Raw genomic sequence first — 27056 nt, 5'->3', positions numbered from 1 at the left:
TTGAGTGCATGCAGTTACCCTAACCCTGACCCTAACCGTACGGCATGTCGGATGTCAGAATAGAGGTATGTCTGAATAGCGCTTGCCCCCCTCGCTGAATGTACCTTATTCACAGGATAACAGTCAGTATGTCATGCAATGCAATTCAATGGTCCCACATCGGACCTGCCAAAGCTAGTTCCAATAGATGGTTCGATATTCAAACTGTAATTACCCCACTGTAAAACCTCAGACTCGGCATGTGAATAGGGCCTCCCAGGCCAAAGTTTGTGTTCCCCCTCATCCAAGCAAATCTCATTTTGCCCAGACAAACAGCACATAATGTTGTGCCTGCAAACGTCCTCGTGCCTCTCTTGCTGCAGGCACAGGGCCTAAGCTCCTAATGTCGTGTGTCTCGTTTCAAAACAGTAGAGAGAGAGGGAGAGAAAGGTTTCCTATTGGAATCCGGCAGCTAATCTAATGACTGCTACGTGCCAAAAGGACCCATAACAACATATCTGGGAGAATTAAGGCCGCTCTTAGGACCTGGTTGTGATTAAGCTAAAGACCATTCATTCAGCCCCAGACAATGCCTCTTTACAGTGGCCCATAATAAGCCCCTTGCCCCCCCAGCCCCTGCTCCCAAGTTCTCTCCTCCTTCCATCCAAAGTCCGCTTTGCATAAGTCTGTTCTATTGCTCTCTCCCTCTCTCCCATTCACTGTATCCCACTCTTTCTCTCATTCAGACCATGCATTAAGTCATTTACAAGTCACTTGCATAGCAATGTGCCGATTCATCATTATGTGCACTTTCTCAGTGTCTATACTCCTCCTCCTTTGCATATGTGGTCCTTTCCACCGCCCATGTCAATCACCTACATATACCACATGAAAAATCATCATTATGTGTTTCTGTCTCTCTCTTTCTCTCTCTCCCTATCTACCCCTCCCCCTGTGGCATGTTAGTGCTCTGGTTGTTCCTTAATTCATAAGAGAGGCCAGTAGCTCAGTCAGCAGTGCAATTAGGCGCTCGTGCATACAGTACAGTAGCTGCGCAGTCCAGGACACAGGGGCCTCGGGCATCTCCTGTTGCTCGCACCACGCCATCTGTCTCGTCTGCTGCGAACGTGAGACTTCCTCAGTTCGTCTTCTCGTCTGGACATTAGACACTTTTGTTATGACTAGCCAGATAGCTGCACAGCAGCCGATTGTCTCGGCAGAAGCTTTCATGTTTCGTACAGTCTGTGATGTGTCATTTTTAGTCTCAGCCCACTATGTCTTTTTTTAGTGCTCTCTGCAGAAACTGGGGTTGCAGAGGGGACAGGACTTTGCCCTATACCTGATGAGGGATTTTCTCAGTTATTCTCACCAAAACCAAAAAGCAGACCCACTGTAACAATGCACTTGTTTTTCTTAAGTGTGGGTTTAATTGGCTCCCATTTGATACTACATTAGAACGCTTTTCACTTGAAACACAATCTCCACATATAAAAGTGCCATTTTTATGTTATAAAGAGGACCGTTTTTTTTTCAGAACTACATTAAAAATATATTTTTTTATACCAAGCTTCATTAGAAAATACACCACAAATGATATACTTGTAATCCAGTGCATTTATGTGCGTTTGTCCATCTTGTTTTCCTGTGCTTTACACTCAAATGGTAAGAAAGCATTTCCTATGTGCGTCAAACTAAAAGTAATATTGGCAGTAGTAACACTGTTAAGAGGAAAACATAACTGATTACAATGACAAAATGCAAATACTGTGCCACAGCACAGTACCACAGCCCCACTTCTCTTGTGGTAATGAGAGAGAGGTTTTGTCTCCTGAAGAATGTTAGGCGATTCAATAGCCGTCATGAGACTTTTGACCCAGAGTTGCATTATTTAAAAATTAACACAAAAGAACTATCGGACACATTTATACAGTCAGCTTTCCAATTCACATATTATCAACACTGTACAGACCCCTGATAATAATACTGTGTATGAGTCACAAGACGACAAGAATGTTTACAAAAGAGAAGGCAATGGGCTCTATGGGGTCCTTCCTTGTTCCATGTCTCCATAACACGTCCAATCGAACAAACAAATTCCAGTCGTTTCCTGGTGCTTAACATAATCCAATCGACTTAGGCCTTTCCGCAGAAGGAATCCTTATAAATCCAGTGTTCTGTTCAACTATTCCACATCCTCCTTTAATCTCTTTTAATTTCTCAATTCTTTTTAACCAGCATTGGGTCCAAACTCCAACACAATATTATACAAACCCCAGACACTTTCTGTTTCCAGTTTTCTTTTTTTTTTTTCTTTTTTTTTTGAAGTTTCCCTGTAGCCTATTTTCTTCTGATTAGATCAGAACTGAGTCTCAGACACCTGCTCTTTCCCATTGCTGGCCAGCCTGTGCGCCTCCAGACCCTCCGTGTCCACTGTCTCCTTCCCGGGAAGGGGTGCCTCGCTGCGGGGCACGTTCTCAGGCCGCACCGGGCCCTTCCCTGTGGTCAACGACTTCTGGAAGGACTCGGAGGTGAAGTAGTAGACCACAGGGTCAAAGCAGCAATTGAGGGTGGCCATGCACAAGGTGATGGGGTAGAGGGTGCGCGCGAGCCTGGTCAGCCAGCAGTTGACCAGCGCCTGGGTGCGCACCATGGCGTAGACAAAGAGGACAGAGTTGTAGGGCACGAAGCAGATGATGAAGATGGCCAGATGCACCACGATCATGCGCAGCACGCGCTCCTTGTTGGTGCCTATCTGGCACAGCGTGGCAGGCTTGCGGAGCGTCCGCAGCACCATGGAAGAGCACGCCAGGTTGATGAAGAGCGGGATGAGGAAGCCCACCACCTCAATGAAGATAGTGATCTTGGACAGGTACGTCTTCCACGTGCTCTTGGAGAAGCCCTCGAAGCACGTGGTGCTGCTCTTGGCCCGGTTGGTGGCGGAGAAGAAGGTCACGGACATGCCGCCGCCAAGGATGAGCAGCCAGATGGCCGCGCAGACCAGGGCGGCGTTGCGGCGGGAGCGCACCGAGCGCGAGCGGAACGGGTAGACGATGGCCAAGAAGCGGTCCACGCTGATGCAGGTGAGGAAGAGCATGCTGCCGTAGATATTGGTGATGAAGGCCCCGCCGGAGATCTTGCAAAGCCAGTCCCCGAAAGGCCAGTGTCGGTTGACGTTGTAGAAGATCTTGAAAGGCAGCGTGAAGACAAAGACTAAGTCCGATAGTGCTAAGTTTGTCATGAAGAGGGTGGTCTCGTTGCGCAACTTCATGCGGCAGCAGAAGACGAAGAGCGAGGCGCAATTGGTCACCAGGCCCAGCACGAAGGCCACACTGTACACCACGCCGTAGAGGTTGTACTTGAAGGAGTCGTCAATGCCACACTCCTCCACCCCTGTCTCGTTCAACACCAAGCTCGCCATGGTGACGACTTTGTTGTTTTGGTTTTTTTTTGCTCGTAAAGCACTCCAGAGGCTCCTCTTAAAGAGTCCCGACCTTCAGGTCTGTCAGCAAACGCTTTGGATGCACAGGCGCTTTCTCCTTGTCATGGCTGCCCAGTCAGAAGGGGATTCTGGGAGTTACAAGGGCAAGTCTTTGTCCTGCGACAACAGCACTCGGGCCAGTTCTCGTTTCCTGCAGAGAGAGAGAAAGAGACAGAGTGTGAGGAGAGGGGAGGGGAGGGGGACAGAGAAAAAGAGAGAGAGAGAGAACAAAAGCCCGGAGTTAGTATGTGCAGGATGAATAGGTGGACAGAACACTGCTGGCATTTTTCCAGTGATTTGTGTGGCTTTGTTTGACAGCTCACTTCAGTGCACTTCCCCACCCATACTGTTTATAGCATCAAGTATTTATGTCCACCTGAGACACACGTTGTTTTGACACCCTATCTTCCAAATCAGGCCCTCTGTTCAGGAAATCCATGAACTTGCATCAGCAGTTTTTTTCTCATTTCTTTCCTCTTTCTAGCTTTCCTGTAACAAATGCTTACCTGTTCCCAATTCCCGCCAAAAATAACTTTTTTTTTAGAAACACTTGTTTGAAATATCCTTGACAAATGTGTAAAAAATGAATTGTTTTTTTATTATTATATGTAAGCTTAATTACCAGACAGTATTAATGACACTAAATTAGTTTCATTCATAACAGATAGTTGTATGCCCAGAGTAAGCGAATGCGTTTTAAATTACAATATAATTGTTACAATAACATTTCAGCATAAAAAGTGAACTAACAATGAGAGATCAAATACAAAGTAAATAATATGCTTGTTATTCTCCACCCTCCTGATTTTTATCCTGAATTTTTAACTCCACTAAATGCTCGGCGAGTTTGATCAAAGATTCTGGTTTGATGATCGAGGTCCATGAGGACCCTTCTCCCTACTGTGCCGAACATCACTTGCCTCTTCCCTTTCCTGGCATTTCAGCCCTTTCTCCCCACTCATGGCATGAATGGGAACCCAGACCTGTCCATTGACCAACTCACTGTTTCCCATGGGAGAGAAGTGTAGCTTACAGTGTGCGCTAAACCTTTCCAGGCCTGTCATTAGTCTATTAGCCCATTGCTAATGACAAGAGACTACTGCTGCTCACAGTGCAGAGACACTTAACATGCAAGGACATGCCATGCTATGGGCACATAAGTCAGGCCTCCAGCCTCCCCCGGAGACGGCTGATCTTTCACCCGGGGTTGGATGGGTGGGGTTGTGAGGGAAGGAGAGAATCAGTCCGCCTCTCCGCTGCATTCATGGCACACCATTAGCCTACATGGGACCCGCTGGTATAGCCGCAGCAGCAGTGCATCATGTGACGTGACCCCGCACAGCCCACCCGACTCACAGGCGCTTCTGTTGTTTCACCCGCTTGTTTTCTTGTTTGGCCCCCTCAAAAACAAATGGAGGGCCCGTGTGTGTGTATGTGTGTGGGTAGCTGACAATGGCGTTGCTCAGAGTAGCTTGCTGAAACCCCCTTTCTTCCTCCCATTCAGCCCACGATGTTCCTCTCTAATGCCACAGGCAGAGCCCCCTCTCTCATTCTGCCTTTCTAGTCCTCTCCATTGTTTCACTAGGGACATGCACTCTTTTTTCCATAAGCTTGTCACAACTCTGTAACCTGACTCTCGCCAGACGGATGGGATCTGCCTGGCCATAGACGTAGGTCTCCTTAAGCGTGGTTTTATTTTTAAAAATCCTTGCACAAGATTTTTAATAAGCTGCTACTTTAGCTACTCTGAAAGATTTGCAGATGCCGTTAAAACTACAGAATCAATGTCACAACTCTCAACAACTCTGCCCTATGAAGTCAAAAGGCAGTACTGATGAATTTTTCCAAAACTGAGATTTTAAAGTGTACAGGCGCAGTACAGTGTACTCTATAAAACATCGCTTGTATTGTGACTAAATCCTCTTACTTCTTCCTATTGCTGAAAAGCATGTTAGACTGGGCTTTCTTAGCCATTACAATGTTGATCAGTACTGCACTTTGTGTGAGACAAAGTCTTTTTTGGTGTGAGTCTTTTGGGGCTTCTAGCTCCAAATCAGTACTGAATAAAGGGCCTTGTGCCCTCTGCCTTTCGGTAAGTGAGAAACAGAAAAGAAGGCAAAGCTCTGTTAATTTCCGCATGCTCAACTAGTAACATAAAAAGTTTGAATATGAATCACTAGCTCACTGTTGAAACCTGCAACCCTCCTCTTCCTCCCACCCCCCATGCCCCTCTTATAGCACTTGCTTATCTGTACAGGGTGCTGGGTCTGTTGGCATCCAGCAGGCTGCTTCTATATTGGGGCACCAGACTCCTCCTGGGGGCTTGCGGCATCCTTGCACCTTACGTCCTACTACTGACTACTGTTCGTGCACATGCAGTCATGGAGAAACGGTTGGGGAGTTGAACTTGGAGTCAAGAGGTTGCAGGTTCGAGTCCCATGTCATCCCCATGGCTGAGGTGCCGTAGAGCAAGTCACCGAACCTCACATTGATCCAAAGACGGCTGTAACCAATATTATCTCTGCCTACATATATGTAAATTGCTTTGGATTAAATATCAGCTAAGTGTAAATTTAATGTAATGGCATGTTTGTCGTGTGTAGGCAGTGAGGTGCCTAGTCTGTTCTCTGTTCTCTGCCAGGTCTGTTACTTGGGCAGCCGTAGCCTAGGAGTTAGGCAGGTGGACTTAATATCAGAGGGTTTCAGGTTCAAATCCCACCCTTACCAGTCCTCCTATAAGGGCTGAAGTGCCCTTGAGCAAGGCACCTAACCCCACATTGCTCTAGGGACTATAACCAATATACCCTGTAAATAACTAAGTCGCTTTCGATAAAAAAAAGAGTCAGGAAAGTGTAATGTAGTGTGATGAAATGGCACGATTAATTAGAAGTGAGTTGCGTGCAGAGAACCCGTCATTTGCCTGTTGCGCACACATTACATAACTTGTCCAGGCCAGGGTCACCGGGGAGGGCAGAGGAGTAGGACCAGGAGGACAGTGGTTCTCACAGTCTGAGGAACTGACTCATGGACTCCAGACCAAGTTGTCTTTGATCTCTCTTGCGGTTTCTAAACATGGTGACCCTTGTGATTGTGGCCTTGTTTATTTAGTTTTCCACTTTGGATTTTTTTTTTGGTACACCATGGAATTAAACAGTTGGGCAGACTTTTGTCTGAAAGAAGGTAGATTCCTAGTTTCCTAGTAAATGTATGTCCACATGTCTATGGTGGGGACAGCAACTCTGATGGTTGTGTCCCTCAGAGTGTCCATAAAGGGGGGTGGGCCAGGGAGGATGGGGGGGATAGAGGAAGTTAGGGGTTGCAGGCTGAGAAATGACATCTTTACAGCGTATTCACCCACCGCCCTCACAAAGCCAGCTCTGTGCCATCCGCTCACTACACAGTAAACTCACAATACTGCGCTTGTACCAACTCTCTCTCTCTCTCTCTCTCTCTCTCTCTCTCTCTCTCTCTCTCTCTCTCTCTCTCTAAATCACTGATTGCACAGTTTCTCCACCATCCCTTCCTCTTTTGCAAGGTTACAATGCCATCAATAATGGTCTCATCACAGACCATGACTTTTTCTGTCAAAATTGTCATTGTGTGCGTGTGTACTCTCATAAAATTGAGTTTCATGTGAGCAGCCAGCAATGTGTGTGTGTGTGTGTGTGTGTGTGTGTGTGTGTGTGTGTGTGTGTGTGTGTGTGTGTGTGTGTGTGTGTGTGTGTGTGTGTGTGTGTGTGTGTGTGTGTGTGTGTGTGTGTGTGTGTGTGTTTCTCTGTGTTATTGGGGTGTTAGTTGGGGGTCTCATTTCTCTTGCACTTGGTTTCCATGGTCACTCAGTTTTTCTGCCAGCTAGCCTTGTCAAACTGCTCAGCTCTAACAGTTATTTTCTGCACAAAAAGCTTCTTGTACAGTGCAACTACTTGCAGTCACAGATTATATCGTCCCCTGTAGCGTAACCTGCTGTCCTGTCCACAATGAAGCTCTCAAGGCACAACTTAATGTGTTATAACTTTGATATTACATCCTGACATATCTGACATACCGGTATTCTACTGGGAAATATATTGCACAAAAATCTCCCCAACATGGGGTTAATTCAGTGAAAGCCAGAAAATGGACAGCTGCCGTTGCAGCCTCACATTCCTTGACAATGCAGATCTATGTTTTTCACCCAAGCTATGCCAACTAAATAAGAAAGTTGACGTCCGCCTGCGTCCCAAAGTGGGTCCACTGCTAACTCTGTGTAAGGGTTGATAACACAGGCAGCATTCAGGACAAACATCAGGCTTCTGTTTGTTGGCCAGGCCACTGGCGTGAACTGGCGTCTGTCACAGGCTGCAAGTGGAGCTACAGACAGCAGGCCATGTCGTGAGAACTGCCCTTCAAACAGCAGCTGCATGTTAAAACGCCACAACACAACAATAAACTTATTCTATAGGAAGGGGAAGTTAATATTGTGGACTTAATCCCTATGAACCTAAAGATCAAATTCCAACATCAGGTCTGCACTTCAGCTGTCGCTTTCTCTCAGCAGAGCACACAGATGCCTACATTTACTGTCCTTAGCAGGCTATCCGACACGAGACTACCATGGGCTGTAGCTACAACAAACCGCCCACATTTTATGCTCAATCAAATAATTGCGTTTTGAACAAGCGAAACTTAAACAAACAAACAAAAACAATAACTCAGCAGCGTAATATATTAAATGACAGAGAGAGAAAATAAAGTTGTCGTTATGATGGTCTCACCTCGTTGGCAGTGCACCACACTGAAGTTGTCAACAGCACCGAGGCTTCATCAAGTGATGCCACAGTGCTCCTCGCGCAGGACAATCTACCGCCAGAAACAAAGCAACAGGTTGTACATCTTAGAAATTGCCCGTTGTTTTTGTCCCGTTATCCTAACAGATCCATCTAACAAAACGTTGAACTTGTTCTTCTAACACATGCCAGTGTCAGACGCAGCAAACGCGCTCCTTGCCTTGAGACGCATGTAGAAATCTTGTGCTGAGCAGGTCACAGATCCGAAATCCCCGTGTGCCACTTCACATAAAACCGCGCCAGCGGCGACGTACAGTGACCGGTCCCGTGCTGCCTACCGGGTGCAGAGGCGTGCATTTACGTGTGTGAGTAGTAGCGCAGACTCGGGTGGACTCGAACGGTCGCAGGAAACGAAACAATAGCACCTCGCATGGCTGGAGAGGAGGGGCGCGAGCAGGCAGCGTGAATGGGGGATCGTTGGGGAGTGCAGCGGGAGGGGTCGCGCGCTCCGAGTGGTGTCATCGGTAGTTAAACTGGGAAGTTGATGGATCAAGGTCTGGGAGGGACTGGGAGGTATTGCTCAGGGAGAAATACCACGCTGTTGTGGAGCCAGATAACATTGACAAAGAAAACTTCGTCAAAATTAGTTTTGGAAATTATAGAAATAGGCTAATTATGGAAATAATAATGATGAGAAGAATGGGCCTAACAATATGTTTGCCTCATTGTCATGCATACATGGTTATTAAGATGGGTTATTATGATGAGCGTGTTAGCTAATTAAATAATAAGTGATGAGAATTAACAGGTAAACCAAAGAATATGGAGAGCATAGACCTATGGGTTTTTGTACAAGATAGGCTGCTGTAGATTGTTTGTCTGAATAAAAGTTGCGCAAGATCGATTGTCTGTTTATAAGAGAAAGTTTTTGTTTTTCTAATTTGATTTAGTAATTAGCAAGTGATTTTTTTGCCCCTGATGTAGGGATTGTAGTAAGCTATGGATAAAATAATTGTTGACAAATATCCTTTAGATTATTCCTGCATAGATCTACAGTAGGCCTACATGTTGTGATGGTACGATTTTACAGCCAGGCCTTCAATATGTGGCAGCACATTTGGTACAGTAGCCTGTAGCCTAATTACAGTCTTAATGTCTTAGCCTTATCAAAAGGAGTCTATATATAGTCTCACGCTGCACTTTAGAGCCATTTCTATTGTGCGGAATCCAGTAGTGTGTGTGTGTGTGTGTGTGTGTGTGTGTGTGTGTGTGTGTGTGTGTGTGTGTGTGTGTGTGTGTGTGCGCTGGACAATAGCAGAAGAGAAGACAGGACATCCTGCTCGTGTCTGGACCTCTCAGCTGCCCACTCTGAAAACAAACCCTTCCGTTGCTCTCTGCTCCTCAACTCAAACCCCCCACTCTCCACACCCCTACCCGCAAACGCCTCATGTTGTCATCCATCCACATCTCTTCACCCCCCCCCTCCCATACACAGAGCTTTTCTGCTCCTCTCAACCAGTCATGTCCCTTCTTTGTTTGTGTCCTCACCTCACACCTAAATCTTTCCCCCTCATCCTTTCTATCCACTTCTCTTCTCTTTTCTTCTCTAGTCTTTTGTACATGTTTTTATTTTCTCCCCTCCTTCATTTTTCTTCTTCTTGGTCCCAGATTTGTTGCTTCTTGTCCTCTTTTCTCTAATTTCCTCCCTCTTGCCCATAGGTCTTATCTCTACTCCACCCTTTTTTTAGTGTCCCCTGTTGTCTTTCTCTCATTTCTTCTTCAGTGTCCCCAATGTCACCTCTCTTCACATCCATCCTCTTTAAAGCCTCTGCCCGTTTTCTCCCTTCCCATTCTTCCCCCTCTCCTTCCACCCCCTCCTCTCTCTCTCTCTCTCTCCTCATCAAGAGGCAGTAGGGGGTCCTTGAGTGCCAGGCGTGGTTTTGCGTGCGGAGTTGCTATATCTGACGTGTGTGTGTGTGTGTGAGTGAGTATTGCCAGGGCGGATATGTGCCATAGCAGACCCGTGGGAGACGCTTCTCTGTCTTGCTCCGTCTCTGTCATTGTTCTCTATGCTCGAGGTCGCTGCCTTGTTTTTGTCTCTGCTTGTAGTGTCAGACCAGCGGCGCTGTCAAAGCGTGCGCGCTGGTTGAAATACGCTCGAGAGAGACGGCGGGGGCCCCCGTGCCGTAAACTCCCCTCTCATCTTCCTCCCTCTGGAATAATAACGCTAAAGACTGAAGAGCTCGTCTCTGCCCACTTCTTGTAATCATATAGGTCATATATTGAGGAGGACAGAACAATGGCAGCACAAATAGCCACCGCCGCGGCCGCTCATATGGTGTCAGTGAGGTATTTTGTTTTGTGGGGTGTAATAAAAAAGTACATATCCTGACACAGGATGTCATGATGCTGGCCTTGCGATGCCATGCTGAGAACAGACAGGTTGAAATGGGCTGCGGGCACATGGAGCTAAACATTGTCTGCGTCCTAACTCGACTGTTAAATTCACTGTTGCTTTTTCCAGTGTGTTTGTGTGCGTCTCTGTGTGTGTGTGTTTGTGTGCTTGCATGTGTGTGCTTGATTCAATAATGTTAATTAATATATACCTTTTGTGTTGGAGGATCGTTGGATCATTTTGCTCTCACTGCCATTCCGTTGTTTATGACTAATCCATTGTCATCCTTCAACCATCTACTTCAATCATGGTAGTATTGACCTGCTTCTCACAAGACCCTTGTGTATTTCCACTCAGCTTTGTGAGTTTATATGAGTTTCTAGACTCTAGAATTTCTAGAATCTAGAGGATCTTCAGATGCTCAATGCTCCCACCATGCCGTTAGAACCAATCAGGATCAAGGGATTTTCACAGATGTGACATAGTCAAAGTTTAAACGTAGTGGAGTGGGGAAAAATAAGTGAAACGTGACAGTAGTTTCAGACAACAATTGCTGCTCGCATGGACTCACTCGTCGACATTGATTCTTTAATTTCAACTGTGTTTTCAGATCTGTGAGTAGTAAAAGTACCACCTCATTACAAATGTCAGACAAGTGGTTTCTCCAAGTAATTTTTTTTGGGGGGGCAAGGCGGAACCCTGTCATCTTGCCACAGCCAGTAATGGTAGTATAATATTGTGATAGAAAGTGGTGGGTCATTTTGCTGTCATTTTACTGTGATGACGGACAAGAACAACATCCTCAATCTTGTAATGACACACCATTTTGTAATGTGGCCAATCTCTCGACCAAAGAAGTGTAGAGATTTTGTACTTGTAACACAAAACAAAAACAAACAAACAAACGAAAACGCGTATAGTCTTCACTCTGCCATAAAAAGCATGAACATGGGCAAGTGAGGGTGTAAGGGGGAAAAAGCCAAAAGACTCTCAGACACTGAGACAAGCCTATAGTGCAATCTCATGTAGACCTTCCCAAGCATGCACTCGACGAAACAGCACACACACACACACACACACACCAGTTGCCACAATTACAAGTCATTGCACAGAATAGAGCCTGGGGTGCTATGGCGAACCGCCGGGCTTCTCTTGTGCTGTGGGCTAAAGCTCCAGAGCGGTGCGAAGGTCAAGGGACTAACGGGAGGTCAGCTGCAGGGATCGGGGGGAGGGGGGGGACTTAGGCAGTAGGCATGGAGGCCCCCACAGCCTGCCGACCAGCGCAGATCAATATCACCACAGCTGGGCTTCGGAACGGTCATGTAAATACAAACGAGCAGAAGACACACACACTCACACAGGACTTAAATATAGACACACCTACAGACACAGCATACCTACACAGCTGACCTGTACAGTGAGACAGAGGGAGAGAAATCAAGCACATACAAATTCACATGGAGGCAGACACTCCCAAGTCATTACTCATACACTTTCATTCATTCATTCATTCATTCATTAATTCGCTCATTCGCTCATTCATTCATTCATTCATTCGCTCATTCATTCATTCATTCGCTCATTCATTCATTCATTCATTCATTCATTCGCTCATTCGCTCATTCATTCATTCATTCGCTCATTCATTCATTCATTCATTCGCTCATTCATTCATTCATTCGCTCATTCATTCGCTCATTCATTCGCTCATTCATTCGCTCATTCATTCGCTCATTCATTCGCTCATTTACTCACTCAAAGGCACACACAGAGAGGTACACTGATAAATACACATGACTGAAGCACAAACACACGTGCATGCACACATAGCCCTCCCCAGTGGAATGCCCCTTGGTCAGGGATTATCTTGAAAGGCAGACAAAGCACCGAGTTTAAAAGCTTGTAGTCAGGTGTTGCATTCACAATGGTTTACAGCAGGATTGTGGTCGGAACTGTGTGTGTGAGTGTGTGTGTGTGTGTCTGCGTGGGTGTGTGTGGGTGTTTCTGTGGGTGTGTGTGGGTGTGTGTGTGTGTGTGTGTGTGTGTATGTGTGTGTGAGTGTGTGTGTGTGTGTCTGCGTGGGTGTGTGTGGGTGTGTGTGGGTGTTTCTGTGTGTCTGCGTGGGTGTGGGTGTTTCTGTGTGTCGGTGTGGGTGTGGGTGACTGCAATATGCAAATCACCCCTGACCATTATGATTGTGACCGTGTTTAGCACAACACAGTACAATATTTGATTTCATGCTGACTTTTAGGATCATTGTCTGTAGCATGCAGGGAAAAACAATCTCCCTCCTAAATGGATTCTTACAGTAGAGACAGAAGAAAATTCCCCTCCTTCCGGCCCTTCCATTCTTGTAAACATTTGAAGACTGAAGGATGCACACATACATGATGGGACTTCTGAACATTCTTTTCCAATATTAAAATGCAAAAGACAAAAATGGTGGATACACCGTTTTGCATCGAAACCCTTCATCTACAATCCCTATCCGCTTGAAGACTCTGGGTGGCCTGCACAGAAGCATGGTCTAGGTGTTTTACATACCTCTTTAGACACTGATAACAAGACTCAGTAGTGCCCATCTTGTTTGCCAGGAACTGCGCTTAGAGTAGTGGGTTATCAGAATTTTCATCAGGGATCAATGACCAATGACCCCCACCTCCTAGCTGATTAATGATGGAGAGAGATGCATATTGTACAGATACACACAACACTTGCACTGGATCGCCATTTTCTGGGGGTGGGGGATGTAAGTAGTAGTCTAGATATTATTTGAGGCCGGTTTTAGCACGACTGACGTGGGTGTTAACTACTCTCAAAATTGCCTTTCCGTGATGTTGTTTCTGTCAAGTAGCAAAAACATTGGCTCCCACAAGCTAATCCTTTTCCACATGCTCAGCCCTCCTACTACTACTCTTCCTCCTCCTCTACTCTTCCTCCTGCTCCTTTGAAAGACAGAAATTCCTCAGGGGAAGGAGGAGAGGAGAGGAGGGATGGAGCGATGGCTAAAATGTGGGAGTCGGAGGTGGATATGGGGGAGTATTGGGGCCCGAGGTTCTCCTCTTTTGTCCCTGGCCACATCTCATGAGGTGATTTATATTGTCCGTGTTCCCTTCTGCAAGACTGCAGCCACTCGTAAGCTTTGGAGTACACAAGCCAGCAACATGGAAGAGCCATCCAGTAAACGCTGTTTAGTCAAAACACAATTGCACTTTCACAACTTCAATGAACATTTTCGAGCCCACATTACCAGTATAATTTGCCTACAGAATACACGATATCTATTCAAGACTGCAACCACTCGCATGCTTTTGGATGCACAACGGTGTAATGAGGAGAAGTCTTTCAGTAAACATGTTTAGTCAAAACCACAGAAAGAAATATGGAGAACAACATTCTTTTCTTCTCAGGTCAAAGGTTTTGAAGAATTTCAGATAAGGTGTGTCCACCTGCAATTCTATATATTGTCAAGTCAGTCAAGTGTACTTCATTGTCAAAAATCTATGTAACAGGGTTAGCACAGAAGATTGAAATTGTGTTTGACCCGTCTACAATGTGCAGTTAAACTAAGCATATACAAATAGGACATTGACAATAATCGCACACGCACACACTCCAGTAAAAACAAACAAGCATGAATTTACTGATGCATGGTTTTACACACACACACACACACACACACACACACAGAGCAGCAGAATCATGATCAGTGGTCATACAGGTAATGTGAAGTAGTGTAGATGCTGTATGCAAGGTGCAAAAAGTAAAGTGGCATGGTGAAAGAAATGTTCATGGAATGTTCTCCAGTGTCCTTGGAATGTTCATGTGGTTTTCCTCAGTGTATTGCTGAGTCTGATAGCTTGTGGAAAGAAGCTGTTTCCAAGTCTGCTTATGCGGCACCGCATCGTGGTTCAAAATGCACTTTCACGCTCACAACTTCATTGAACATTGAAGTTGTGAGCGTGGAAGTGCATTTTGACCATTGAGACACCCCATCTTTACTATGATTTAGCTACAGAATAGCTATTCCTTTCTATATCGTCTTGAAAACTCGAACTGTACTGTACTGTACATGGGTGGTTGACGTTTAAGGGCGTAACGCAAAAAAAAAAGTTTTTCCAATTCCAGAAAAATAGATGGAAAAAATTGGGGGGGGAAAATGAAAAAAATGAAGTACTCAGTGGTCTGTGGAATTTCACCAGGCGCGGAGTGGCCATCGGGAGATCGGGGACTTGTCCCGGTGGGCCGCGGCCGCGAAATGTATGACTGCGGCCCTGTTATATTCTCAGCCGGCCCCAAAGTGCTCGGCCGCATTATATTCTCAGCTGGCTCAGCGACAAAGTTAGTGTGAACTAGCTGCAAGTCAATCCTTATTCAATTAGTAGTTGACTGGAGAGTATATATACCGTTTACCCGACCGCAACACCTCAGTGACGGTGTCAAACAGTAAATTGGCCACACCCCTTCTCTACTGATAATATTCATACACCGTAGATCGCGGAAGTTTACTAGATCTTAGTAACATAGTTTCGTTTTCAGTATTTCAAGAACCTGTGACATTTAGATTGGTTACCAAGGAATGGAAATATTAGTAAGTTGTGATTTAATTTCCGATTTCCACATGACTGTTACAGTTTACAGTGTGCCACTCCAGATTCACTTGTTCTGTGGTAATAGAGCTCTTCAGCGTTGACGTCAACTTGTATGCGGCGTTTGGACTACCGGTTCCCTGGCGATTTTTTACATTGCAAAACGCCATAGAGATTCAGGTTTGGCAAAAATATAAGTTGCACGGCAACAACGAACATTAGCGTGTCCCCGCATCCCTTTCTCATTAGTGGAACGGATCGTATCATCATGTTGGTGTATTCACATGTTGAATCATGACGATTATAATTCAATATTGCTAACCCCTTTCTGATCATTAAAACTTCCGAACTACATACTTTCCTTTGGTTGCCATGGGTACAACCTTCCGCACGTACATGCCGTTAGATACTGGCGCCGTTTCTGTAGTCGCCAAAAGCTTCCGGGTTTAGCATATGGACGCAACATCGTATTTATGTCGAAGTTTGACACAAAATGATCAACCATGTCATACCTACAGCCTATTTTTAACACCCTCGACAGTTTGCGGGGGTTCGCTAAGCGCGTGCTTGCACTCGGAGCTTATTTGAAATTTACCCCTATTCATTCCCTATGGAGGCCGGAAGCCGATAGGAACCAGGACGTCCTTAAATGCTAACATGAAAGACTACAATCTACTACATGCTTCCGCGTTACTGAAGAACTCTATTGACTTGGGTTACGAACAGACTCCACCAAGTGGTAAGGAGGTGAACTGCAGCTAAGCAGGAAAACACGTTGTACATGTTTTGATGGCATTGGTTTGTTAGAACTAGAGGTATATCTCCTTACAGTCGAAATAATGGTATATCATACATATATTTATATATAGCACATTTAGGATGTAGCCTATGTAATGTCTGAAGAAATGGAACAAAATAATTACCACACAAGATTCTGATGTGAGCAGTGCTGGGTGTGTAGCTTAAACTGTGGATTAAAATGTAATTGCAAGAAACAAAGACATTTTCTGCGACGAAGACAGCGTTTTAAGGTAGGCCTACACCGTTTGGTTATACATTTTGTTGACTTATGGTTGTGCTTTGAAGTAGCTAGGTTTGGCTTATTTGCTGCATGGTGGGTTTATTGCACAATGTAGACAGACTTTTTGTAAACTATAGGCTACTATACTATATTTTGTAAGCCTACTCTTCTAAAAATCCCCACACTCAAAACTTTGTGCCCATGCTCATCCGTCTTCCTTAAACGATATTTCAATTTCAAACTGTCAAAATGACAGTGGAGTGCACATTTGCATGGAACAGTAGCGTGATGTAGCCTAACCTAGTAGGCCTATGAATGCTTTGGACTGTGATGATGGCTCCAGTGGTGTAGTCTACTTTTTGAAGTGGGTATACTGTATATTTGAGCATTTTTGTATGTGTACTGTATATATTTGTGCTATTGTAAATAATGGATCAATCCATTTTAAGTGGGTATACTGCAATCCCTGACATTTTGAAATGGGTGCGTATACCTGCGTTTTAGACTACACCACTGGCTGTGCATTTCATCAAGGTGTAGGCTAAATTCTCCAATTCAGGTTGATATTTTGACTACACTAATGTTCACATGTAGTACGACTGCAGATTTCGTGGCTTTTGTCTTTTTGGTTAGGAAACCATGTTCGCTTTTTTTTGTTTGTTTGTTTGTTTTTTTTAAAGAGGGCCGCCAAGGGGAAAATTCTCCCGGTGGGAAAAGGTGGGCCACTCCGCCCCTGAATTTCACCTTATTTTTGCCATTTTTGGGAAAATGTGTCCTGCATCAACACATTGCATAGGCATGTCACACCGCAGGAAAATGAAGTCACACTACAAGAAATTCACTGCGTTACTCTGCCTTTTGTATACATGACTGACATCTGAGCTCACGGTAACTTGATAATGATATTGTGTTTAATCTTAATATGTGTTTTCATTTATAAAAACACTTTTTCCCCTTCTATAAGAGCAGTCACACCACAGGACACCATAAAATGAACCTAAGCATTGCGTGACAGAAACATTACAATATGAAGACATATTAAGAGGTTAATAGTCACCTTAAACTTCCACAGCACTCTCCAATAACTGAGGTACTGACTGGTTAGGAGCCAGTCTTTAAGACCCTTGTAGTTGGCCTTGCAGCTGCCCATTCACAAACATTGACATACACCCCACAGGACGCAATTTGTGTTACGAAATTGAACTTGTAGTTAATATTACTGCCTTGAGTTTTTTTCACATTCACATATCTTAATATAAAGTTAAGATTTAAGCAATCATGCCAAATGCTTCATACATTATTCAAAATGTTGTTGGTTAATTTATATATATATATTATATTCCAGGTTTCATTAATGTTAGTCACACCGCAGGATATTTGACATATAAACCTTTACATAAATCTTAACAAAAATGTTTCTTCTCATCTAAGACTAATATGAAACATAATGTACCACATTTTCTTTCATTGACATTTGTTTTTTAAAGGAAAAATAACAGTTTTGTAGGTTTTTAACCAACGTTACGAAAAAAACAAGGCGTCACGTCAACCACCCACATACAATTTTACACTCCACTGATTTTTTTCTGTTTTCCTTTAGTGGCCTTTTTTAAAGTCGTTTGAGATTTAGAGGAATGAATGGTTTATCAGCCACCACAAGAGGCTTAAACCTCTGTTGAAATGCCTTAGCGTCCTGGATAGGGGACTCAGTTACTGCACAATTTCTTTTACTCACTGTAGTTCAATTCTTAGTTCTACAACGAAGCTCAAAATGCAGATTTTTGCATAGCAGTACCTTAATATGGATTTGTTTGAGCTGGTATACTTCATGGATATTTTACTCAATGTCGTCAGTATTTGTATGGATGAATTATATACTATGTTTACCAAGCAGTGTAAGGGTGGTCACTTGAAAATATTTGTTTTTTCATGTGGTGCATGCATACATATGTGTCTGTGTGTGTGCACATTTGTGTGTGCGTGTGAGTATTTATGTCTATGTCCAAAGCTGCATATGGTGGCAGGCGATTTCAGGCAACGGATCATAAAGAGCGATCTCCTCACTGCTCCCCTTTCCCATCATCACCCCTGTGACACGTTTTGAAGAGCAACAGCTGAGGCCGAGAACCGTTAGGCTGCCTGAGGCCACTCGAGATGCCCAGGTCAAAGGTCAAATGCAGCAAAGGAAGTGCCGCAATGAGACACACTTAAAACAACATCGGCATGGACCATGGCCAGCCAGCCGTGTGCAGCTGGGAAGCTTTGCCTCATGTCAGCATTCCTGGACACGGTCTGCTATCTCTCCCTCCCTCCTACTCCTTCACCGACGACTCCTTCTCAATTTCTTCCCTTCTTCTCTCTTCACTGCCTTCACCTGGGCTGTGCCTAGAGACACATTTGGTGCGAGGGGTGAAGTGGCGCATTACCCATGCATGTGGCTTGCATGCCCATGGGGACCTGGGTTTGAGTCGGGCCTGGGTCGTTTTCCAACCCTACTAAGCCCCCTTTTAAAAAAAGAGAGGGGGGGGGATATACAGGTTCTGGCCATATAATTAGAATATCATATCTGCTTAATTCAGCAGTCAACAGTTTAAAGCAGCTGAAGACCCACCTCTTCATCCTTGCCAACTCCTAGCTGCCAAGGCGTCATAGTGTCCCAGCTGCCGCAGCGCCCTTACTGCTCACAACCAGCCCTGGCAGGGGGCTCCCCTAGGTGGCCGCTGGTCTCTGCCTGAGGTTTCTTCCTGACTATAGGGTTTTTTTTTCTCAGACCTCACTGAGCTTTTTTTCCCCCCTACAAACTATGATTCAAGCGAAAGGGAGTTTTTCCTCACCCCTGATGCCACCAGGGGCCGCACCTGAGCGCCCAATCTCTGTGTGACTATCTATGACTTATGATAGGCCCAGCCACTATGGACCTTACGCATCTAGGAATCCTGGTCCTAACCTACGTTGGCCTTATGACTCTACAATCTCTGTCTATCTCTTCTTCCTCTGCCTTCCTGCTATTTCTGCCTCTCCTCTATACCTCTCCTTTTAAATCCATCTCTAACAATGATGTTTTTCCCATTTGTTAAGCACTTTGAGTTACATGCCTTGTATGACACAGTGCTATACAAATACAATTATTATTATTATTATTATTATTATTATTATTATTATTGTTATTATTATTATTATGAATTCTAACTCACCAGAAATGAAACCCCATTGAAAATGAATTGGGTTTTATTTCTGATGAATTAGAATTAAACTGGTGGGTTACCACCAAAACGTGGCATGGATATCTACAGGGTATATTGAAGAATTAAGTGTGGGTCACCAGATCAAACAAACAAAAACAGCTGACAGCAAAGCATCAAGGTTATCTGGGCTTCCATAACTCCCATGCAATGCCCCTGCCATTGACTTCAATGTTAACACATTGAATACAGGCGGTGCTCACGGAATTATGTCGTAGAATACCATCGTTCTAAGCCCTTTTTTGACGTTTTTTGTAGACTCAGCGTATTATGTGATAGGGCCACTGAAATATGTTATGGCTCGTTTGAAAGTGGAGACTCTGCCCTCTTAGTAGGTGAAAACCGTGTGTCTCTACCAGCTTTTATTGCTGAGCAAACCCAAGCTAAACCGAAGCGGGTATCCATGGAATTCAGCTACAATCGGAGATATTGAGGTTTTTGTGAAGGGTGCGCTGCTTCAGAATGTCACGATTTTGAAAGGGGACGAGTTGGTTTTAATCACAATTTGGTGCAAGGTTAGCTCTGACACACATCTTGCTGCTCGTCAAGACACACCTCCTGCTCTGTCCCACTACGACATCGGCAATCAATGCTCTTCGAAATCCAAGTTTTTCACGCGGACTGAACACAAACTCTTTGCACACACGCAGAAGGTGAGACATTTGCTAAAATAGCTCCCGATAACTCCCGAAATAATAGCCCAACATTGACAACAAATCCCAATGATATGATGCTTAGATGTAGCCCATCCAATCCATATGATATGTAGCCATCTATGCTAGCCTCTGGCTTTTCACATACAGGAAGACACAGAAAGTTCAACATGGGGGCGAATAATCAAATAAACAATTCTTGTCTGGTTGGCGATCAAACTTCCAAATCGGAGCGCATTACTCCAATCACAGTTCGGGTGCCATTTGGATCCAAGGATCTGGTAAAGGTCTAGGTAGCAAGTCCAGAAAGTTCAAGATACTCCAGGCACGATATACCTATTGCGTGAAGTCAGACACTACAGGCGCTACAGCGTGGGCACCGACCGTACTAGGGAAACAACAACATAGCACGATTCACGAATACGGCAGTATCCCAGATAGCTACCATAGCCCTTCCTGTAGGTACCATACCACAAGGTGAAGGGGTACAGAGAGAGTAAAAGATCATCATTGCAGGATCATTTAGCGACGAAATCAAATGCAGAGCCATAGCATCAATGCAGGCAGCACGATCATTAGGAGCCTATTACAGATAGTCTACGGTTGGCGACATGGGTTGGCATCCAGAGTGTCCAAATCATAACACAAACTTTTGACTGCAAATGTTGTCATTTATGCCCATCACAGAGCTCCCAATATCACATATTGTCCATTGAAGGGTGTAGATTCGAAATATGATATTTAAACGTAAAAACGTATTTTTACGTTTTGGTATACAACGCATGGGCGTGGAAAACGTATTATTACGTCGTCGGTACTCAATGTGTTAAATGCATCATGGTAGTGATTAAGACAAAGACGGTCCTAACCAAGTATTGAACATTGACATGTTGTGTAGAAAGTACAACATTTCAACTGATTTGATGTGACCTGAATTTCTTTGGGGTTTTTTCTGAATAAAATGGTGATTTTATTGCAATATTCTAATAATGTGAATTCCTCAATTAATGTTTTTTTGGAGCTGAAAGGCCAAAAAATGTAAAAAACAAAAAAACAGTTTAAAACAGTTTAAAAATTTGGGTAATGCATCTACAATCCATGAAAGTTAAAAATTATTGATGGAATTATGCAAATAAATCAACTTTTTCATGATATTCTAATATATATGTATATACAGCGTATATACAGCCGCGGCAAAAATTGAGACCACTTCGAAATGTTCAGATTTCTGATTTTGTGATGGATAGGATGTGTTTGAGTTAAACATCGTTATTTCATCCTATAAACTTTGAATTTCGAAAGAAAATATTGTCATTCAGATCATTTATTTTCAGAAAATCTCAAAATGGTCAAAATAACACATAAGATGCAATGTTTCCAAATCCCAAAAAGGCAAAGAAAACAAGTTGATATTAACTTAAAAACAACATAATGGTAAAGTATTAGCTTGTGAAGAGTTCAGAAATCAATATTTGGTAGAATAAGCCCGATTTGTAGACACAGTTTTCATGCGTTTTGGTATGCGTTCCATTACTCCTTCACATTATTCTTTGATGACTTTATTCCAGGACAGGTGCAAGAATTCAAGTTGCTGACTCTAAATGACAATATTTTCTTTCGAAATTCGGAGGAAATGTTGTCGGTAGTTTATAGAATGTAATAACAATGTTTGTTTTACTCACACATATCTATCCATAGTAAAATCAGAAAAACTGAAAAATTTCGAAGTGGTCTCTCAATTTTTGTCGCGGCTGTATATATATGTATATGTGTGTATATGTGCTATTTGTAGAGCAATACATTTTTAACTTCATGATGTAATCAATGATAAAAGCCCTCACACATCAGCAGCATGCATGCAGCTCTACATAAGAGCTGTATTCCTCCCATGTTTTACTTTAGGCACCATTTATTTTTTCCAGATTCTTCACCTTTAACACCAAAGAAATATCTCCCACTGTCTTGTCTCAAAAAAGCCAGCCAAGAGTATGTCAGGCTTAATTCTGACAAAAATGAAGGCTAATGGGACTCCTACTCTGAAGTCATGATCCCAAGATCAACCATTTTAGAACTGATAGCATCAAAACTGTATGGTGTTGGAGATGAAGAATATGAAAAAAGAAAAATGGTGCATAAATGAAACATGGTAGGGATACAGCTCTTATGAGGAGCTGCATGCATGCTGCTGGTGTGTGAGGGCTTTTGTCATTGATTAAATCATGATGTTAAACATGTATTGCTCATGAATAGCGAATATGTCACCATCTCGGATTGATCTTCATTGTTTTTCATTGTTTTGCTTTCCATGATTACAATGACCCTAAACATACACCTAAGGCCAAAGTTGATTTTTTTTGAAGAGGTGAGAGTGATTCAGCGATTAAGTATGACACCCGTTCTGTGTATTTTAAGCGTTTTGAAGTGCTCATTTTCACATTATGTTCGATAGGCGACAAAACTTTTGTCTTGTGAAAATCTGCCCTGTCTGTGTTAATTAAAGGGTCAATCTTTGTTTGGTGCATCAAATTTAATTTTGTACATATATTTTCATTCGGGAGGGTTATAGCTTTCATATGAGTGACTTCTGAAGCCAAGTGATTAATTAAAAGTCAGGTTATTAGCTGTTATTCCAAACAGATAGGATAGGCGACAACTCTTTTGGAGACGGCTGTATATGTCCAGGACCTGTATATATTTGGTTCTGTACTGTAAGATGCGATGCACCATCATCAGATTTACATAATGAATAGCCTGTCACCTTGAACTCTCTCCTTCTTATTTCCTTGGTTCTCATTGCTTTCACATTGGCTGCGCCTCTGTAAACGTTTGGTTTTCCCAGTGAGCTCTTCTTTGCAGCTTGGTAGAACTCCCTGTAGCCTCTGATCGTCCCACTCATCCTCCCATTGGTTCATTTTTCCCGCCTGTCTGTCGATGCCCTTTGGGTAATTGGCTGGTGTGAGCAGCCATGCGCGAATGCCCACTATGCCTAGTGAGTGAGTGAGCGCGGGTGGGAGTTTCTCCTTCATAATTTCCCCAAGTAAACAGTGACAAACTACTCCCATCTGTTCTCAAACTGTGTTCATTCCCTAAAGACTCACAAGCACAAGCAAACACAGAGTGTACATAGAGATACAGTTGAGTACACACACACACACACACCCACGCACGTACGCACTCACGCACGCACGCACGCACACACACGTATGTCACAAGCACATATGTACAGTATATCACAAAAACACACACACTTATCGCACACAAACAAGCGCATGCACAAGCAAACAGACACGCGCCACTATATACACAGCGGGAGAATGAATCCCCTAAGTCTGCTTGGCATCTGATTCAGCAGATTGCAGATGGTGTGTATGTGTGTGTGACTGCGTGTGTGTGTGCGACTGCGACTCTCCGGAGGGTGTGTTTAGTCATGGTATGCTCACAGCTCTCAGGGGTGAGCCAAAGAGTTTGGCCACACACGGGGCCCCAAAATAGTGCTACCAAGCTCACCGTGTGTTTGCTTATGAGTGGAACGTGTTTGTCAGAATGTTTATGTGTGCCTAGGTCTATCAGTATGTTTATGTGTTTGTGTTTTTATTTTGTATATTAGCACGTGTGACATGCTTTTGTCATGTAGTATATCTAGGGGTGTGTGTGTGTGTGTGAGATTCACAACAGCCAAACCTCGCCTGGCCTTCCTGACATTCAACCGAGGGGCCGTGACGGGCGCTTGCTCAAGGACAGCGGTCTCTATCTGTGCATGCCACACAATACAATGAGAGGCCTTCGCACAATACCTCAGCAGCTCAACACCACACCGCACTACGCCACGCCACACGACACAACTATGTCACGCCACTCACCCCCATTGTAGTCTCACCTCTACACGTGCTGTGTGTACGCCACTCTCTCCCGCCTGTCTGTCTCTCACTCCGCTGCCACTCCTGTCTACATGTCTGTCCATCTGTCTGTCTGTCACTGTACCCCCCTCCCCCCCTTCCTGTCTGTCTGTATACCACTCACCCCTATTGTCTCTGTCTCACCTCTACATATAATGTATCTGTCACTCTCTCCTGTCTTCCTGCCTGTCGGTCTGTCTGGCACACTCTCTGCCTGTCAGTCTCAGTCTGTCTGTCTGACACCCTTTACTCCATTACTGCATGTCTGTCTGCCGTCACCCCCTTTGTCTCACTCTCTCTCTCTAATATGGATATGCTAACATATATTGCCTGTCTGTCAGGCAGACAGACAGACTGGCAGACAAAGCTGCTATTTATATACCCTAGTGTCTGTGTCTCATTGTGTGTGTTTGTGTGCGTGCGTGCGTATGTGTGTGTGGTTGCCAGCCTGCTTATAATAGAGGTGCATTGGGAGAGGAAGTGGGTGAGCACACTGATGTGGGCGAGTGAGTCACTTGCGGGTGGCTCCAGCCATAATGAGCAGACTGGTGCTGTTTAAAAATGTCCCTCTGCTGTCTTGGAGCCCCACCTAGCCTGCAGAGAAGTCCTCTCCTTTGTCATGCTTTTGTTCCTATTCTTCCACCCATCCTCTTTTCCACCCCTCTCCATCTCTCTTTCTCACTCACTCTCTCTCTCTCTCTCTCTCTCTCTCTCTCTCTCTCTCTCTCTCTCTCTCTCTGTCTTTCTCGTTGTCTCTCTCTTTCTCTCTCTGGTGATGTGTTTGCTCCTGTTCTCCACCCATCCTCTATGTTGTTGACTCTCTCTCTCTCTCTCTCTCTCTCTCTCTCTCTCTCTCTCTCTCTCTCTCTCTCTCTCTCTCTCTCTCTCCCTCTCTCTCCCTCTCTCTCTCCCTGTCTTGTTTTTATGAGTGTGTTTTGGAGACCACATCTGGCAACAGAGAATTTCAACAAGCACATTCTTGTACATCTGAACATGTAGCCATGCATGTACCCCAACACACACACTCACACACAAATATTTCCCCATGGCAACGTGGTTACAAACGCACACATGCATTATCCATCCACAGTCACTTGCACATGCTCCGACTTTACACATACACACACACATACCTCCTCACACCCATGAATGTGCAGATCTAGTGTACAGTAAGTCACCCTTACCACATGACTCTTGCTCATCACTTTGGAGGAAAATCTCGAATAGGGTTCACACACATACTTACTAAACATACTGTACATACCAGTACATATAGCACATACTGTATACACACATTATATTACATTTCATTAATTTCCTTCGGGATTAATACAATATCTTAAGTATCTCTGTATTCTCCTTCTACATACAGTACATGCACATTCCAAAACATTCTTGGCGTAGAAGAAAAATATGCAATATGCACAATATACAACGAATAACAAAGCACGCACATACACACACAGACACACACACAGACATGTCTTATGCTAAGTCTTCTACATTGGTTCTGGTCTCCCAAGGTGGCCGCTGCATGTCTTCAGAGAAAGTTATTAAACAGCTGCAGAGGTGCAGTGCTTGCTATCACCGCTGTGGAGTTGCAGGACGCGGCATCTCAGCTTCTCTCCATCATCATATATCTCTCTCTCTCTCTCTCTCTCTCTCTCTCTCTCTCTCTCTCTCTCTCTCTCTCTCTCTCTCTCTCTCGCTCGCTCGCTCGCTCGCACGCGCACACACACAGTTACTATGCTATAATGTTGTTATTGCTTTGGCCTATTTTGTGACATGACTATATGACACTTACTACACAAGCATCATGCTACCAGGGATTAAAGTTTTCCGTCGCTATGACGGATTTCCGTCAACTGGATTTTCGTTTGGACGGATTTCCGTCTTTATAATTCATGTCAATTAATTTACAATTTTTACTTTCCATTTGAACTCAAATCGAGAGCACTCCTGGTCATGAGAAGGGAAGGAGAGGTGTGTTTGGTGTACGGATTTAGTTATACACGCGCCATCACCGGTGGTGTCATACAACAGATTCATTCAGTAGTTTTGAGCCATCCCCTTTTCTTCCGTGTTCCAAAAAAAAAAAAAAAGTACACGAGCGGTCAGCAATTCGGTTGCGGCGCAGCGCGAGAGATTAAAAAAACAAATAGCTAACATTGTTGCTGATGGCAGAAAAGAAAATAAGTGTAATACTATGTTTAAAGTGCCATGAAATGACAATCATTAAATGAGTTGGACTGATATTCCAATATGGGCTAATAATGCATATGCATGGAATGCATAGCTTGAAGAAGGTAGGACACGTATGTTTCCATTATCATTGCACCTGCCGTGGCGGATAGTTAGAAAAAAATGAATAGTTTACTTCGATTGCGCATGATGTCCTTTTCATGAAGGGGTTGCCTTTTAAGCATTGTGACTTTTACTAACATTATTCATAGCTCTAATGGGACGGCTATCATTGGCAGCTAGCTAGGATATGCCATGCGTAATACCATGCCTTTCATCCTCAAAGTTTAGCGCGTTTGACTGGCTACGTGTAGAACTAGCTCTAGTTGTCTTTCTGACAACGGATAATGTACAGTCTCATTTGTAATCATAGCATATTAACTTTGTTGTTGCCGATATATATTTAAGAAATAAGTTAAAAATGGGTTGCATTTTACAGGGGTCACGGAGGATATCCCTGGCAGAGTCAATATTTTATGCCACGTCTTGCTCTGGGAAACAGTGTTCTGATGGGTGGACTCATGGTCAATAAATGCCGTTTCGGTGTTTCTTTCACTTTCAAGGCTTGTTGTAGGCTACTGTGTGGTGCTATTTTTGCTAACTGGAGTAGTGTGCAGCAACAGTTGCGTGTGTGCTTGTTTTTGAGTGGCTAAACGTCTGTGCCCATCTTCTCGGACTATACGCTTCGTTTCAGTTCAGTTATTTGCGCACTGCGCACTCAGGACTGATGGGTGGGTCGTTTGTCTTGATTCGAGTGGAAAGTTGCGCGACAAGCTTGGGAAAGTGTGTTACTTTT

The 27056-nt window shown here is 44.1% G+C and overlaps 2 protein-coding genes across 2 annotated transcripts in view; one reads left to right on the top strand and one right to left on the bottom strand.

Annotated features, from left to right (window-relative positions):
• The window catches only part of si:ch211-126c2.4 (mucin-2), a 62398-nt gene that overhangs the window by 20244 nt on the left and 15098 nt on the right, over window positions 1-27056 (top strand). The window lies entirely within an intron of this gene.
• lpar4 (lysophosphatidic acid receptor 4) lies at window positions 1219-8654 on the bottom strand. Its single transcript, XM_063190538.1, has 2 exons — window positions 8212-8654; window positions 1219-3608 (listed from the first exon to the last, which is right to left on the bottom strand). The coding sequence occupies exon 2, from the start codon at window positions 3395-3397 to the stop codon at window positions 2336-2338; it is 1062 nt and encodes a 353-aa protein (XP_063046608.1). The 5' UTR covers window positions 3398-3608; window positions 8212-8654; the 3' UTR covers window positions 1219-2335.

Source organism: Engraulis encrasicolus, chromosome 23, assembly GCF_034702125.1.
Source record: "Engraulis encrasicolus isolate BLACKSEA-1 chromosome 23, IST_EnEncr_1.0, whole genome shotgun sequence".
In the NCBI taxonomy this organism is placed as follows: Eukaryota; Metazoa; Chordata; class Actinopteri; order Clupeiformes; family Engraulidae; genus Engraulis; species Engraulis encrasicolus.
The sequence above is the reverse complement of the archived record's forward strand: the minus strand, read 5'-3'. Positions and strand labels throughout refer to the sequence as shown.

Coding starts and splice junctions, on each gene's coding strand:
- lpar4 (XM_063190538.1), bottom strand. CDS start 3,397: ATGGCGAGCTTGGTGTTGAACGAGACAGGGGTGGAGGAGTGTGGCATT.